The sequence below is a fragment of the Cladophialophora immunda genome (genome assembly GCF_000835495.1).
Source record: "Cladophialophora immunda strain CBS 83496 unplaced genomic scaffold supercont1.5, whole genome shotgun sequence".
NCBI lineage: Eukaryota > Fungi > Ascomycota > Eurotiomycetes > Chaetothyriales > Herpotrichiellaceae > Cladophialophora > Cladophialophora immunda.
This window is the reverse complement of record NW_015622545.1, coordinates 2,730,073-2,746,689: the sequence shown is the minus strand read 5'-3', so window position 1 is coordinate 2,746,689 and position 16,617 is coordinate 2,730,073. Positions and strand designations below refer to the sequence as shown.

The following is a 16,617-nucleotide window of genomic DNA, read 5'->3' as shown; positions in this document are numbered from 1 at the left end:
AGCAGTATGACTCTATATCGCACATCAGGCCCGGATAGCGGTTGTAGTACCACGTTCCTCCCACACCTCCGGACGAGTCGACGATGCGGATCTCGGACGCTGATATGCCTGCCTTGATGAGCTTGATGGCGAAGAAAAGCCCGCCGCATCCCGCTCCCAGGATGAGATACTTGACGTGTTCGCCGTGGCCGATGGTCACTGTTTCCGAGCGCTCGTCGAGCCAAGGGTCTTCTCGATAGTGCTTGAACTGCTCCGACAGGGCGAGATCAACATACTGGGCATCGCCGTCCGGTCGCCGTCGCTTCTGCCGTTCTTCGTCGTACTTCTGCTGGACCTTCATGGCGGCCTGAGCAGCGCCTGCGAGTTGCGTACGGTCGCCATTGACATGACTTGTGGCGGCGCCGTTGACTTGGGCTTGTTGGTCCGCAACTGGAACCGGACCGCCTGGAGCAATGGCCGTGGATGCCTGTCCAACCATCTTGCCTGCCGCAATTAACAATGGATAGAGGTTTCAACGAACCCAGTCAAGCTCAAGCAGGGGCTGCGGCGACTCGGAGACGAGCGACTTTAAGAGCGACATGCTCGGCTTGTGAGAGCTGTGCGTACGCGTACTTATGATTAGCACCCTGCCCCTGGCAGAAGCGGGTTGACAAGCTGGGTTGCCTAAGCACACGCATTCCATTTCGGATACTCAGCTCCAAAATAACCACAGAGGTCAGACAAGGTTGACATGGAGTAGAGGGCAGACCAGCCCGAAGATCTGGGCTTAATAGAGTCCTGACAGGACCGTGGGATTCTGTGTTGAAGCCGGGACACTACTGCCCACGAGTGCAAAGGTCGTGGGTCCGGGGGTCAGCGGTAGGACGCCGTATCATGCAGATGGGGCCCACTGGTACCTTGTATATAGTCGACGTTCCTTTTTAAATGCGGTTGCGGATCTAGCGTGGACATTGTGTGCTGCCTTGTGTACTCCATATACAGAGAAGACTCGGTCTCCGATTGCCGGAATGTTCGAGGCTAGAATAGATAGAGAGTGGAGTTTGCATACCACATCGAGAGATCCACGGCCTGCTAACGAGTCTGACGTGTGTTGCAGTGTCGCTCTCGGATGTGTCGCTACTTCGTGATATACAGGGAATGTACGAGGTATATAGGCGATGTAGTCAAGTTCCACCATCGAAAGGCATTGAGACAGACGGTTGACTCGTTCACAAAATACACCAATACAATTCGCTTCCGTGCTTGCGACTTCGGGCGTGGAAGTCGACATAAAGCAATGCGGGACTATTTCGTACAGTGGGTATTTTCCAGAGGGCCTAAAGAGACCTTTGACTTGAGCGTAAGCGTATTCTTATCCCTGCAGCTCGATTGTCTCCCGGATGATCTCTATGTTGGGTTTGGAATACACTGCTTGTAAAGATCGACGAACGTATTCCCCTGAAGTCATGGGCTGAAACTTTGGCGGCTGATCAGGCGTGACGAATTGCTCGAGAGCCTTCAGCTCGGCCTCCTGGTTCGCTGCAAAGTGTCAGCACCATCCATAGAGATGAGTTATGTAAGATACTGACCCCCTAGAAAGAATGGAACCGAATACCGATCTCGCTTTGAATGGTTGAGCACTCTGTGCATAGTGGACACGAAGAGGCCATTGGTGAGCATCGCCATGGAATCTCCGATGTTGACCACAAATGTCCCTGGAATGGGTTTCGCTTGGATCCACCGCCCAGTATTGGACAGGACTTCGAGGGAGGGAATGTCGTCCTGTAGGAGGATCGTCAAGAGTTCGTAGTCCGTGTGGGGACGGATTGATGATGGTTCTTCTGATCCAGAAAGCACCCCAGGATAATGTGCCATCTTGAGAATTGAGTATGGCTTAGTAGCAAGATAGTCAAAGGAACCCTCCTCTAGATCGAGGCCGAGTGCAAACATTCGAAGCAGAGCTCGGCTTAACGCGAGCGCATGAGACATGTACTCCTTGACATTCTTCACGTAGCCAGGAAGACGCTTCTCCGAAGGCCACCAGTTGTCGCCGTTGTTCTCTGAAGTAACAGCTCTAGGGTCGATCGAGGGTTCGTATCCATAGTTAATGCCTTCATTTAATTCTATAAAACATGAGGAATGCCGGTCTTGGGGGAGCGGTGGGACGTACTTGCTCCCGCGGGAAGGCTGGGGTCAAGATTGATAGGGTAGTAGCCATAGTAGTGCTCATGCTTCTCGGTGTCGTATTGCATTTTCTCCTCAAGGCTGAGTTCATTGAAGAAGCGTCTGGACTCGGAGAAGATGGATTTGATGACCCTCTCTGGAACGCCATGGTTGCTGACATAGAAAAAACCCACATTGGCTGCAGCATTGCATATCTCTCGGGCCACGGACCTTCGACGTTCTCGATCAGGATGATCTATATCCCCAATGTCAATGACGGGAAGGCTGAATGTGGCTTCGGTGCTGTTTGGAGAGAGCACCCTTCGCCATCCTAACCCGGTCCTGACCTCCTGGTAGCCGTCGGGGTTGGTCCTGATGATATCCGTCATAGTGGGGATGGTATACAACATCGGCTACCGTCTGCGCCTGGCAAGGACATAGTCTTCATTTATCTAACATGTCTTGCTTCGATCGGACAAGTCCGCCACACGAAATAGAAGAGAAGAGACGCCGAGAATCCCAGGTTATCGCATGGTGTGCACATGTCCGTGGTTGGGGTTGAAGCTTCATTTGAGAGTTGATAGAAGGCCACGAATAGGCTGGGTTCTATGAGATAAAGAGTTAAGATCGCAAGATCTCACCGGGGCCTTGGTTGTTGAGCATCTTGTCGTACGTCAAGACTTCTCTGATCACTGCAGATTGGGACAATACACGGCGGCATGAGCTCTCCAGCAATTCCCTGCCCAGGGAGGGTTTCATGGGATCCAACGACATTGACTGTGATATACCATCTGCGGTCTGGTACGGCCCATCAGCATCATGGTGATGTTATCTTGCTCAAGATCATGAGCAACGGGGTGGCATGCTGCGAGCTGCGTGTTGGCGCAAGGTCGAGCAGTGATGTGATCAAGCGTAGGATGAAATTTGGAGGACGGAGATTCCAACCCGCTGAGGTAGAAGGCATAGAAGGTGCCAAGGTCGCAGCCTAACCGGCGATGGTTTAGGCACCACCAGCCCCAGAGATAGGCTTCTAGGCACCAATTATCACCGTCCGCACCACCTGGAAAAGAGGTTGGGCGTCCCACCGGCTCCGCCAGGTAAGAAGGTACATAGCTGGGTGACAGCGACGGTGTCTGTCCACCTACAGTTGTCTCGTCCAATCTCCTACGAGTCAGTAGAACGGCAATATCGGCAGGGGAAACACGCTGGTCGCTTCAACTCGGTTCATCTGACGGCAAGGTTGGCTGATCGATTGGCGAGGGAACACGGTCCCTCCTCGTGGTCTATGTTGAAACACCCGCACTGTTGACGAAAAGACAGCTTGACGTGTATCGTGGTCCCCGAAGCCGTCGACTGTTTTACGACGCGCTGCGCAAAAGGGGATGCTCTGGTCCGGGCAGCCATGAGCGATGCTGGTGACTTCGCCTCCTGAGCCGGCTGCAATATGTACCCCGTATCTCCCCAGCCACAAGTCACCCTATATTGTTCATGGACAAAGTGAAACTCGACTTCAAACAGGGCCTCAGGGTGCTACGATTGGTGCCTCAGATGAGCAACAAGCAGCCAATCGCCAGGCTGATCCCCGCATCCCCCTTGACGGCTGGAACAAGCTGCGACACTCGACGAGGCTGAACCCTTCTCCACCGTCTCAGCCTTGTCACTCGCTGTTTGACCCCCAATGGCTTCGTCGTTGATTTGGTTGTCGATTGGATTGAGGTTGCATTGTCCATCAGCACTTCGTTGGAAATTATTTGGCGTCCATCCAGCCTCATGACATTTGGATCATCGCCGACTCGAATCCATTTGCTAATGGAAAAGGGGTTGCCCAAGGTAGGTTGCGTCCTTGATGCCTTATGGATGGATTCATTCAAATACACGCTGCACCTCGCAGCTTTTCGTTGCTTCGATCCATCAACCAAGTCCAGTCTCTCCTTCATCCTGCTCTTTGCCGTGTTCCCTCACTCCATCTTCCGTGACAACATTTCACCTTCGTTCAATTCAAACAACTGCCGGTTCAGTTAAGCTGCATTATATTCAAAATGATCACCAACACTCCTTCAAAATCCTCCTCAATGATGTTCCTACTACTCAACTGTAAGTCTATGTGATCGCTACCCAACCCCTAAAAGTATGTGCTGACACTGGACATACAGTGGCACTCCTAGTGCTCGGCCAAGGCACACAATTCATCACTGGTCCCTGCACGAGCGATGCCGACTGCGCCTCCAGCTGCTGCGGATTCAACAGTGGCCTGTGCGCCGGCCCTGTCATAGCCCAGACGCGCGACGGAGGATGTGGCTTCGGCGACCCCCAGCCCAACGACATCGCCGCTCAAGCTTTCTTCAGCTCACAGTCAGCTGCAGCGGCGGGCGCAACCTCTCCTGCAACTGCAGCCCCTGCCCCTGCCCCTGCGAGCACCACCGCCGCCGCCGCCGCCGCATCCTCGGGATCTAATAATGGCAACGTTGGGACTGGAACACAATTCATCACCGGGCCATGTACGAGTGACGCAGACTGTGCCTCTGGATGTTGCGGCTTCAACACCGGTCTGTGTGCCGGTGCCATTGTCGCCCAGGAGCGAGATGGCGGATGCGGATTTGGCGACGCCCAGCCCAACGACAACGCTGCACAACTCCTTCGTGGCCAACAACCCACTTCGGCTGCCACCTCTGCACCTGCTCCAGCGAATACTGCCTCCACCTCTTCCGGCACTTCTTCCTCCGGTTCAGGGACCAGCGGCTCCAACCCACCCATCGACAGCACCATCCCAGGCTCTCAAAACGTGGGCAAGGCGAACGGTTCGCAGTTCATCACCGGGCAATGCTTCAGTGATGCAGACTGCGCTTCGGGATGCTGTGGATTCAACACTGGAAAGTGCGCCGGCGCAATTATTGCGCAGACCAGAGACGGAGGGTGTGGGTTTGGCGATGCTCAACCGAATGACACTGCGGCCAAGGCGTTGGAAGGTGGAGCAAAGAAGAGGAGAGGCATTGGCGCGGTGAGGGAGTACATGGCATGATTTACGACACTGAGAGACGATGATAATAATGATCTGCATATACCCACGCAGGTAGTGGCGACAGGCAAGGCATTCTCTGGATGATTCAAAAAATTAAGTGCATATAGCGATTGGCTTACTCCAGTAGGAAGGCGTGTAAGATGAAGGCATTCTGTCTCGCATTTACCCTAGACGGAAAGCAATACCTTCCCAAGAAAATTAAAAGACTATCACAGAATACTGGCATGACAATTTGTTTACGGACATGGCGATGCTTCTTTGTTGTCTGGCACATGAATGGATTACTGTAACGAGCTTCTCCAGCATAATGACCTTCGTTGTATTGCAATCATAGGTCCGCTTAGCGGCGGGACTCTGCGTACTCCCCTCGTGTCCGGACTTTGACCGTGCCGTCTCTGCCTCAAGCTCAAGAATTACCGTGCCAATAGCACATTGGGCTAAGCTTTCTGGCAAGGCTGCGTCCCATCCAAAGATGGTGGGAACACTTCCGTGGGCCACGGTCGACATCTATTGGTCTCGGAAGACCTTTATGGCATTGTTTCTTGTTAGAAATCAATGAATGGTGGACAGACTGACGTGCAGCATCTACCGCGGCCGCTGCGGCCGCGCCGAGAGCGGAAAACAACCGCGGAATCGTGATATGGAGGGGAAGCGTGATACAGGTTGTTCGACAAATGCCAGCGACTTTTCGGTGATAAAGAACGATTCTCGGCGCTGTGTCGTTAGCTCCGATCAGGCCGTGGGTTGATTCGCCCGTTCGAGACATTGAGCCTTGGCCCTGGCGGGAGACAGCTGGAGACAGCTGGAGATAATGGCATCTTGATCAATAACCACCAACCTACGTGGGAGCCACCTCGCTGTTGACAATGACCCCTTCAGCGACTCACCATATGTCTGTCGCCCCGAAGCTCGACGTATAAAAGAGCTCTCAGATCCCAGCCCAAGCAATGGAGGAGGCACAGTGCAACAGACTTGCTGCTGCGCCACTGACCCCAAGCGCATATCAATCAAGGCCTCTCGAACACCAGCCTACAGTCATTTCAACCGCCAAATATGGAGTATCAATACCTCGGCAGGAGCGGACTCAAGGTCTCCAAGGTCATCCTGTAGGTTTGATCAATCTCGTTGCCCTGATCTTGCCGTGCTAAACTTAATGGAACAGAGGAGCCATGTCCTACGGCACCCCAGAATGGCAGGGTTGGGTGTTGAATGAGGAAGATTCGTTGCCCCTCCTGGAATATGCCTACAAGGTCGGCATCAGAACATGGGATACCGCCGACGTGTACAGCCACGGCCGATCCGAGGAGATCATTGGCAAAGCAATCAGGAAATACAATATTCCCCGAGAACGCCTGGTGATACTGAGCAAGTGCTACTTCGGCGTGACTCCAGACACTCCTGGCAACGCGATTAGTGTCAGCTCGATCAACGATGGCGACATGCTGAACCAAATGGGGCTCAGTCGCAAACACATCATCGACGCTGTGGATAAGAGTGTTGCACGACTGGGTACCTACATCGACGTTCTGCAGATTCATCGCCTAGACCGATCGGTCCCCCGCGAAGAGATCATGAGAGCACTTAATGATGTTGTCGAGTCTGGAAAAGTCCGCTACATTGGCGCCTCTAGCATGGCAGCGTGGGAGTTCCAGGAACTGCAGAATGTCGCGGACAAGCACGGGTGGCACAAGTTCATCTCGATGCAGAACTACTACAACCTGCTCTACCGGGAAGAGGAGAACGAAATGATCCCTTACTGCAACCACACAGGCGTCGGGCTTGTGCCATGGTCGCCCGTCGCGCGAGGAGCTTTGACTCGCCCCTTCAACAACCGAGAAACCCTCCGTGAAAAGACTGACAACTACCTCAAGGCTCAGATTCGCTCGAGGGAAGACAAGGTCGACGAGGAGATCGTGGGCAGGGTCGAGAAGGTGGCCCAGAAGATGGGCAAGACCATGGCCCAGATTGCCATTGCCTGGTGCCTGAGCAAGAAGGACGTCTGCCCGATCGTGGGCTTGAACAAGAAGGAGAGGATGGACGAGGCAGTCGAGGCGTGCAAGATTGAGCTGAGTGACGAGGACATCAAGTACCTCGAGGAGCCGTACATGCCAAAGAAGAAGCAAGGCTATTGATCTGACGATGGTCATGGTGGTCTAAGAATACAGTGACATCCTGATCCAAGTCTTTGACTGTCAAGAGTTCCACTACTGGTGTATGTGAATCTCAGTCCATTGTCCCTCGTGATCGGTATGTTGATTCCAACGCGTTGCACTTGGCGGCTGTCACGTTACTGCCATGTTGTTGTGAAGTTGGTCCTTGTCGAGCATCACGGCAGCTGTTTGTCTTGAACTTCACTTGTCTCTCACATCCACCTTCAATCCCACACCACAAACCCAACTTTGCCGCGTTCTGCGCCTCAAAGCTCCTGCGTCATCGTTCTTTCCTCATCCCGCGCCATCATCCTCTTTGCCAAACTTCGTTTCTACGACCCCTTCTTTCGGCGCTGACCTGACAGAGGGTTTCGCACCACATCAGTCAAGCGCGTCGAATAACGTCAACCCGCAGTCTCAGCCTCTTCCCAGACTGCTGCGCCTGGGAGACTCCCCTGTGGCAACACAGCCTCCCACTGCAACTTGAGTCCCCCCGTATACCCACAGTTGTCAGCGTTGAGTCGCTTGAGCTGCGGTGCAACCATAATGGTGGGTGGGACATACTCGAGCTTCAGCGCGACCGGCAACTGGGGGCAAGGCACAGACAGTGAGCAAGATGACTGGCCGAAGGGCAATGGCGCTGGTCACCGCGGAGCAAGAACACCTGTGAAACGCCGCATCCTGGCCAGCTCTACGGGTCTGCCTCCTTATGTCACCTCGTACCTCCGTGACGCCATGAAGAGACGCGAGGCGACCACCAAGGTTCTCAGACGCAGACAGTTTGGAAACTCAACCCCAGTCAATAAGCCTACGGCTCGCGGTAGTGGTCGTAGTTCTGGCAAGCCTCAAACCTTGAAGTCCGCCACCAGCAACAAATACCACAAGGCAGTCTTTCCTGGCATGAGAGTTCCGGTCCATATGCGCAAGGGTGACAAGGGAGCCCACGACGGATACCGACCCAATAGTGGTGTCACCCAGCCTAACCGACATGAATTTGTCCCTGTTATGTCGGTCCAATGCCCTATGCCTGGTGGTACAGCAGTCACCATGAGTACCGATCCGGTGCAGAAGGTCACCTGGGGCCCAATCACTAGGATTGAGGCGAGCAGGGAAGCACGAGAGTTGCTCAACCTTTGGCTCGAGGCCGTGAGTGATGTAAAGAAAACAAAGGAGAAAGGCAAAGAGGAGGACGAGAGCGATGAGAGCGATGAGGATGAAACAGACAAGCCTATGAAGACAAAGAAAGTCAAGAATGGTGATAACGCAGCCTCAGTTGTGGCCGGCTTCAAAGCTGATGGATGGTCGGGTCACAAGGACCGGCAGAACATGTCCGTCAACGACGACCTCACACCAGCAACCACGTCTCAAGCGGACACTGAAGCAACCACGGACACCAACCCTCCATGTCGCTTCCTAAAACCCCCACCACCAACACCGCCCGACACCATCTTCCACAAGACACACTCAGTAGCAGCAGCCCTTTCGATGCCCACTCTCCCAACACTCCACCGTATCTCTGACCCGCAGCTGGTCGAACAGTATCGACTTCAGCATGCCATGGACCCAGAAGCCTTCGAAAAAGAAACCCGAGCCATCAAGAAAGGGCTTGTGGGTGCAAAGGTTGCGAGAGGAGGGAAACCGAGACTGTTGAAGAATGAATATACTGTTGAGTTAGCGAGTCGTGAGGACGCCGAGACTGCAGAGAGATGGGCCAAAGACCAGGGGAGAACCTTCGGAATTTCAGATATGAGAAGCAGGGCGAATAGTATGCTGACCGCAAGTGACGCAGCGTCTGCATCTGGGGAGCTGGCTTTGAAGATTAGATCCGGGGAAATGGCGACTGCAGCGAAGGAGTGCGAGGAACCAGACAAGACAGAGGACGCATCGGAACTACAATTTCCAAGCCTTCCACAAGCCGAGAACACCGGCGCAGCTCCAGATCAGGCGGACGAGACCTGCTCGGCAGAGCCAAAGCACAAGCAAACCACATCCTCAGCCTCGACCACGACTGCCGCCTATACACTGCTGAATCCCAAGCCAACGCTACGCAAAATCAAATCTCAACTATCACGCCTCGACCTCTCGGCGCATGTGAGCAAGATTACTACATACGGCAACGTGCGTCACCAGCACTCTGTCAAGCGAGAGGCGGATGATCATGGCGAGAAACGCACGGTAAAGACATGGATCGAGATAACCGAAGTTTATGAAGTACCAACCTCAAAATCACTTACATTCAAGGATGTGGCTGCAGCGGTCGAAGAGGAAGAAGAAGCGGAAGGGTGCGATAGCGATGGAGACGGTTGGGAAGGTGAGAGTGACGAGGGATGGAGCGAGGATAGTGACGAGAGCGATGATGACACTGCAAAGGAGAAGGGGAAGCGGAAGCCGGTGAAGAAGAACCAAAAGACAAAATCCAAGTCCAAGGGCAAAGCCAAACGATCGACTGCCCTGGAGAGTGACGAGGAAGGGTACAACTCAGACTCCGGTTCCGCGTCCTCTTCATCCTCGACCACCTCCGAATCCGACGGTGCATCCGACCGCGTTGGCGTGCATGCATCAGTCAAACGCCACTACGACCGCAATGAGACAGAAGCTGAAGCACTTTTCCGTTCCCTCTCGAGGTTTGGAGAGGTCAGCGCCGAGAGTATTGCGCAGGTGAGCAGCGACCTGAGAGCGTTGATGGCCGGTCTGAGGATGGATGGGAAGTTGGACACGCACCAGGCTTGAGTGCACAAACCTGCAGTCCCTACCGCACGAGATGGCAATTATGACAATGTCAGGGTGAGATGTAAAGGCGCGACGGAGGAGATTGATTACTTGGTTGCCTGCTCATTGAAGCCTCGTCACCGGCCCTTCGGGTATGGTGTCGTTGATTTCAACCACAAGGCAAACCCACGGAGGAAGATCAAATGCATGACACTGGTGCCGCGAAGCTGAATTACGCGGATTGGAGGCAGCGGTTGAACAGGAGCTGAAACAACAACTTGGTTGGGCTGTTCGCGAGGACAAGCGATGCGGACTTGGAGCATGGGGTGAGTGACTGGCTGATACTGGTGGGCCAAAGTGTCGAAGCAGACAGAGCTGAGAAGAGTACACGACGGAATGAGCTCTGACACAAAACACAAAGGTGAGAGCTGGGGGTTAGGAACAGGGCTGGCTGGGCTCAGGATTCATCGACACACACTTGGTGATGTGAGTTCCCAGGACTCATCCACGTATGTAGCTCAGATTGCTCAGATTTCTCATAGGAGTAGCTTAGGGTGATAGCTCAGATGATAGCTCAAGTAACACTTGCAGATCGAACTAGGAGCGAACCTGCCATGGCAGTCGATGAGATCCGTAGTGCTACACCATTTTGTCTGTATCTGTGTTTGAACTGTCCGACGTGACGTGCCGGATGGAACGGATGATCGATTGCTCAATATTCCCACATGGGCACGTTACATGGAATGCGTCCACAAGTCCAGTCCCAATTCCAGTCCCAGTCCCAGTCGCAATCCCAGACCCGTCCCCATGCCAGTCCAGTACCGGCCAAGCAAATCCGCGCCATGCAGCGTTCATACAGAGGTTGGAACCAAGGCCAAAGGCACGCGCGGGTACCAGGATATATATGTAAGTTGTATACCTTAGGTATGCTTTTGTTTCCCCTTTCCCAAGGGAGAGCGCTGGAGAGCAAATTCTATCGTATTATAGTGTGCCTACTCGGCGACCCAGACGGCAGCCATACCCCTGCGTGTGAAAGGAAGCTCGTCAGCGGAGAACTCGATGAGAGATAAAGGCAGTACAAAACGAAAGACACTTACATGCCGGTGCCGACGCACATGCTCGTCACGCCAATCTTCTTACCCGTCCTCTTCAGTTCCGTGAAGAGGGTGCTCACCTGCCTGGCGCCGGTGCAGCCCAGGGGATGGCCAAAGGCAATGGCGCCACCCTTGGGATTGACCTTCTCAAAGGGCAAGCCCAGTTCCTTGATGCACCAGACACACTGGCTTGCGAAGGCCTCGTTGATCTCGTAGATGTCAACATCGTCCTTGGAAATGCCGGCCTTCTCGAGCGCCACCGGAATGGCCTTCCACGGGCCGATGCCCATCAGCAGAGGCGGGACGCCGACCACAGAGGATGACACGAATTTGCCCAGGATGGGTTGACCCAGGCGCTCGGCGGTGCTGCGTTTCATGAGCAGGACCGCAGCGGCGCCGTCGGAGATCTGTGAAGCGTTGCCAGCGTGGATGGAGCCGTCCTTTGCAAACGCCGGGCGGATCTTGCCCAAGGACTCTGCGGTGATTCCTGGTCTCACGCCGTCGTCTTTTGTGACGGTCACGGTCTTCTCCTCCTCGGTCTTGGGATCGGTGTATTTGACTGTGATTGGGGCGATCTCCTCATCGAACAACCCTGCTTGCTGAGCTTTCAGGGCCTTTTGGTACGAAGAGGCCGCAAAGGCGTCTTGATCCGCGCGGGCGATCTTGCGGTCCTTGGCCATCTGCTCTGAGAGGACACCCATGGGGACCTTGCAGTTTGCGGCCTGCATGTGGTTTTCTAGGAGATCAGAAAACTCGGTGACTGCGCCAGGGCCGTATTGGGAAGACATGCTCTCGACACCAGAGCCGATCCCAATCTCGATCATGCCAGCTCGGATGGCGTTGGCAATGTCCACGCATGCCTGCAGTCCAGAGGAGCATTGTCTGTTCAGGGCCTTGACCGCGGTGGATTCCGGAAAGCCCGCAACAAGAGCAGCTGCACGGTATTCGGTGGCACCACCTCCTGGAGCAAGCACGCAGCCCGTGGCAATGTCCTCAACGAGACTCGGGTCGATCTTTGAGCGTTCGATGAGGTTCTTGAAGGTGAGGGCCAGAAGGTCGGCGGCGGCGGTGTCCTTTAGTAGACCTCTACCACCTTTCGTGAAGGGCGTGCGGAGGGCGCAGGTAACGACGACATCGTCGGGGGATTTGGAGAGAATGGATTGTTTGCTGCCACCGAGGTGACCGGAGACCTGGGAGAGGCGGGCTTGTGCTACAACAGAGTTTCAAATGTTAGTGATCAAGGGATGGTCCTTGGGAGCCTGCGGATGGCGGGTTTACTCACCTGCAGACATGTTGGCGTGGAGAGCGCAATCACAGAAGGCACTCAGGAAATAGACGTGAAGAGGTCGAGATGTGAACAGAAGAAAAGGAAAAAAGGATTAAGGAGTGTGGGAAAGGGTTGAATGATTTATGATCACCGAAGTCACAAGGTACTCCGTACATGTAACCGTGCTGAATCTGTTCCTGGCGATTTTGTCTGAAGCATATGCATCGTTTACTTGTCGATGCCGAGGCATGTGCGTGTTGCAGCGCAACAGTGCGAATGAGGTCATGGTTCGGTCACCGGTCACGCCGGCCACGCCCTAACGAGGACTGGGCCACCAGGGCAGTAAGAATAGCCTCGCAGGGATTGAGTGTTTGAGCAAATTGCACGTGCTGGGAAATGATGAGAAAAAGACCGCTTGGAGGTAGGTGAAGGGAGTGATCACGTCGGATCGGAAAATATATTCTTCCGTCAGTATCCACCCCCAAGCCCTCGTTCGTTCGTGCTCAAGTTCAATGCCCATTGTTGCAAGCTTCTGAAGTTCAGCATTTGCTATATTCCCATCATCGCACTCCAGACATGGCGGTATCTGCGAGAGCCTCTCGCGCTCTGTTATTCATGCGCCATTGCCGACGCTCATCGCTGCTCCCAAGCACAAGCCGCCATTCTTCCTCCCATGCCGCTTCTTCCTCTTCGTCGCCGTACGCACCCTCGAACTTCACACGCCAGGCACCATCACCGCCAGCGGCATCATCGTCCAAGCCGGACACGTCCTACGATACCTTCCCATCTTCCTCCTCATCCTCCGTCCTCTCTTCTCTCCCGTCTCCGCGACCGTTCTATGCACACCCGAAATCCCGCTCCCCGGCACCGCCGCCTGTCGAAATCCCAGGCACCCGACTGACGCCGTACACATGGTTCCTCTCGCTGCTGGGCATTGCGCCCAAGCCGTCCGCGTCGTACACGCCCGCACCCTTCCGCGTGACCAACAACCCGTACCGCGCGCGCAAGAAGTGGCCGCCGGACTTCCGCAACCTCGACCCCAAGCAGCAGTTCCACTTCGAGAAGACGTACCGGAGGAGGGCCGCATTGAAGTGGGCGCGGCCCAGGTGGAACAAGGCCATCAAGTTGCTACAGCAGACCTTGATCACGGCGACGATCATCTATTTTGTCTTCATCTGCGAACCCAGCCATGGCATGGGCACACCGTTCGACGGGGTAAGAGGGGATTCGCCCATTTTCTGGTCTTTCCCCTTGGGGCATTCTGTATCTCTGCTAACTTTCCTTGATGCAGTTTCGTATATGGTTCTTCGATAAGTTGGGGAATTTGGGTCAGTTGCCTGAATCTACAAGAGAGGAGGCAGATAAGTTGAGCGAGGAAGCGAAGAAAAGGATGAAGCCCTCTGTTGAGACCTCTCCTACGACCGCCACATCTTAAATGAAAGTAGGATCAAGCCATCCATGCTTTCCACGTATTTATATACCAGATTTTCGTATAGCACAAGACACCACCGATTTCCTGAAATACGATCTCTCTTCGATTGTCGGTGAAAGTTGACCGGGGACTGCCGTCTTTGCATTCTACCTCTGAATCATTCCAGCTTCCCATTGACCGAAACGACATCTCTTTCGCATTGTCTCTATGCCTTTCCCAAACCAACAAGCACCAGTAGAGCCACATTCATCACCACTAGCACAAGCCAGATAGTCGTAGCAAGGATCGTGACAATCCAACCATTCCGCATGTTTACTGCTTCCCCGTCGTTGTCCGTCCTCACAGTCATGATGTGGCTTCGACAGGTAAACCACACGAGAGGAGCAGTGACAAAAGGCAAGATGACGCTGAGGCACACTTGGCTTGCTGTCAGGGCCGAGTTCAAGCCGTCTTTGCCCACTGCTCCTGCAATAATGATGCTGGGGACGATGCTGATGGATCTGGTGATCAGTCTGCGTACCCAGGGTTTCAACGTCCAGTGTAACATGCCCTCGGATACCATCTGGCCCGCCATGGTACAGACTATGCCTGCGGAGGTACCCGACAGCAAAAGGGCGAGCGCAAAAATAGTGCCCGCTGCCTTGGACAGATTCTTACTGAGAAGGTCGTGGATACCAAAGAGATCTGCTTCCGTGGCCGCTGTTTCCGGGTAAAGAGACGCCCCAGAGACAATGAGAATGGCCGAGTTGACGAACAAGGCAAAGGTGAAGAGTGAAGTAGCTAGCTCCACGATCGAATACTTGAGGCAAGCTCGGATGGCATAGATGGAGGGCACGTATTTCTCCTCCTCGCTGTCTGATTCCTCGGCCGCCGCGATATGCCCATTCTGTGTATCGAATTGCTTCAGGCGCGGCTGCACCACACCCGACCCTAGAAAGATAGAATGAGGCATGACGGTTGCTCCAATGATACCACAGGACAAATAGACACCGTTCCCTTCAACAATTGCTGAAGACGGAAGATACCCCTTGAATACTTCTCCGGCAGTGGTGTCTTTGATGAACGAGAGCTGGATGCAGAAGCACACCATGACGCCCAGGACAAGGCTCATGACGAAATACTCGAACAGCCGCAGATGCATCATAGAGCCATTGGGGCGATAGAAAAGAAGAAGAATTAGGACGTCAACCAAGGTTATGGCACATCCTGCAACTAAGGGTATGTGCAAGAGAAGATTTAAGGCTATTGCCGAACCAATGACCTGATGAATGAAGGTCAGAGAATTGCCAATGGAGCGGGCTGTTTCGCCGCAGAGGTCGACTTACCTCTGCAATATCTGTAGCGATGATGGCAGATTCTGCAAACAAATACAGAACGATAGTTAGCCACTTGGGCAGATGTTTCCGACAGTTTTCAGCCAGATTGAGCCCGGTGACGCTTCCCAGTTTGATACAAAGAGATTGCAAGAAGATGGCAAACAAATTGGACATGAGGATGATGAACAAGTGACCGTATCTCGTCGCGGCGCCCGCCTGGACATCCGTGGCATAGTTTCCTGGATCGATATAGGCGACGGCGATGAGAAATCCCGGGCCCACGAATTTCGCATACTTTTGCGCGGTGGCTATAGCCTTGTTCACAAAGGACCTTGGGGAGCGGAAGCTTTGAAATCTTCGTGGGTGGGTTTGTTGTAGGACCGCTCGCTGCTGCTCTAGCGGATCAACCTTGACGGCGGTGGGCGACTTGAGGACATGGGAGGGTGACTCTGGACTGTCGACGGGCATAACCCGAATGTCTTCTTGCGCATCGTTATCTGGACTCGATTCTGTGTCTCTCTCTTCTCTGAGATTCACAATCCCATTGAGGTCTGCCCTGGTCGTCAGGTCTGAGCTCAGGGCGTGTGGATTCTGGTTCCAGTCCGGATGAGCTTCGGTATCGTCTGTGCGTGAGGGGCAATTCATGATGGTGACGTTCCTGAGGACGGGTCTTTTTGGGCAGAAATGGAAATAAAGAAGGTGGAGTGAGGACAGTATGAAAGGTATTATATCATTTGAAACCAACTATGTGGCCAAAACCAGTGTTACCCCGTACACGGTTTCTTCCGACCAAGATTGGGTGCGGTGAGGGGAAAAGGAGATCGATCTATGATGACCAGCAGCCGGCAGTGGCACAGCCAGCCGTAAGCAGCTTTTCTTGGAAGCAAGTCTCGGGCTTGGTCAGGCTTCGGAGCTGACAAGGAATTGGGTCTTTTGGCAAGGATCGGGGAGGGGTCTCGAATTGTTTTTATCTCTGAAGAATTGAAAGTGAGATTGGTGCTAGACGAGGGTGGCGAGTGTTCTCAATTCAGGTACCAGGCACACACTTGAAGCGGTCGGGCGCGGGTGAGGAATTTCCCGGAGGCAAGAAACGAGGACTGGCTGGATCATGAGACGAAAGGCGTTCAGGAGTTGAAGTCCACTAGGCGGAGGAACAACATTGTCATTTGAGGTCGTCCTCCTGTGTCATAGATGAGGACTGATGGGGCTTCACGAACGGTGGTGATGAAGATGGAACTGACTGAACCGAACCACCAGAAGAATCGTGAGCACTGGCAGAAGGGCCACAGGACGAGGACCAGTTCAGCCCAGAAGTTGCCCATTAGGTGGTTAGTGCCCGGCGATAGGCGCTGCAGTGGGCGTGCCCCGGACTTTCCAAGCCCAGTGGCGTGCTCTGGGCTCGATAGGCCCGCTAGACCCTTAGCTTTGTAGGCTTGACCCCATTCGGGAAGGGCGTCCTTGTTCCTTCGGGGGGTTGGTTCCGCTTGC

The 16,617-nt window shown here is 54.0% G+C and overlaps 7 protein-coding genes across 7 annotated transcripts; 4 read left to right on the top strand and 3 right to left on the bottom strand.

The window, feature by feature from the left end:
• Positions 1–1,231: 1,231 nt before the first annotated feature.
• Positions 1,232–2,531, bottom strand: PV07_09110 (uncharacterized protein; the record flags this gene model as incomplete). The annotated part of the gene is made up of 3 exons (XM_016396337.1): positions 1,232–1,518; positions 1,569–2,102; positions 2,150–2,531. The coding sequence occupies 3 exons, from the start codon at positions 2,529–2,531 to the stop codon at positions 1,352–1,354; spliced, it is 1,083 nt and encodes a 360-aa protein (XP_016246193.1). The 3' UTR covers positions 1,232–1,351.
• A 1,527-nt stretch (positions 2,532–4,058) lies between these two features.
• Positions 4,059–5,399, top strand: PV07_09109 (uncharacterized protein). Its single transcript, XM_016396336.1, has 2 exons — positions 4,059–4,236; positions 4,296–5,399. The coding sequence occupies exons 1-2, from the start codon at positions 4,182–4,184 to the stop codon at positions 5,159–5,161; spliced, it is 921 nt and encodes a 306-aa protein (XP_016246192.1). The 5' UTR covers positions 4,059–4,181; the 3' UTR covers positions 5,162–5,399.
• A 544-nt stretch (positions 5,400–5,943) lies between these two features.
• On the top strand, positions 5,944–7,438 carry PV07_09108 (uncharacterized protein). The gene is made up of 2 exons (XM_016396335.1): positions 5,944–6,267; positions 6,324–7,438. Exons 1-2 carry the CDS (start codon positions 6,215–6,217, stop codon positions 7,291–7,293), a joined length of 1,023 nt encoding a protein of 340 aa, XP_016246191.1. The 5' UTR covers positions 5,944–6,214; the 3' UTR covers positions 7,294–7,438.
• Positions 7,439–7,857: 419 nt separating this feature from the next.
• Positions 7,858–10,041, top strand: PV07_09107 (uncharacterized protein; the record flags this gene model as incomplete). The annotated part of the gene is made up of 1 exon (XM_016396334.1): positions 7,858–10,041. The coding sequence occupies one exon, from the start codon at positions 7,858–7,860 to the stop codon at positions 10,039–10,041; it is 2,184 nt and encodes a 727-aa protein (XP_016246190.1).
• Positions 10,042–10,515: 474 nt separating this feature from the next.
• Positions 10,516–12,757, bottom strand: PV07_09106 (uncharacterized protein). Its single transcript, XM_016396333.1, has 3 exons — positions 12,397–12,757; positions 11,118–12,324; positions 10,516–11,043 (listed from the first exon to the last, which is right to left on the bottom strand). The coding sequence occupies exons 1-3, from the start codon at positions 12,404–12,406 to the stop codon at positions 11,013–11,015; spliced, it is 1,248 nt and encodes a 415-aa protein (XP_016246189.1). The 5' UTR covers positions 12,407–12,757; the 3' UTR covers positions 10,516–11,012.
• Positions 12,758–12,872: 115 nt separating this feature from the next.
• PV07_09105 (uncharacterized protein) lies at positions 12,873–13,914 on the top strand. Its single transcript, XM_016396332.1, has 2 exons — positions 12,873–13,596; positions 13,673–13,914. Exons 1-2 carry the CDS (start codon positions 12,958–12,960, stop codon positions 13,814–13,816), a joined length of 783 nt encoding a protein of 260 aa, XP_016246188.1. The 5' UTR covers positions 12,873–12,957; the 3' UTR covers positions 13,817–13,914.
• PV07_09104 (uncharacterized protein) lies at positions 13,736–16,358 on the bottom strand. Its single transcript, XM_016396331.1, has 2 exons — positions 15,139–16,358; positions 13,736–15,074 (listed from the first exon to the last, which is right to left on the bottom strand). The coding sequence occupies exons 1-2, from the start codon at positions 15,772–15,774 to the stop codon at positions 14,019–14,021; spliced, it is 1,692 nt and encodes a 563-aa protein (XP_016246187.1). The 5' UTR covers positions 15,775–16,358; the 3' UTR covers positions 13,736–14,018.
• Positions 16,359–16,617: the final 259 nt, after the last annotated feature.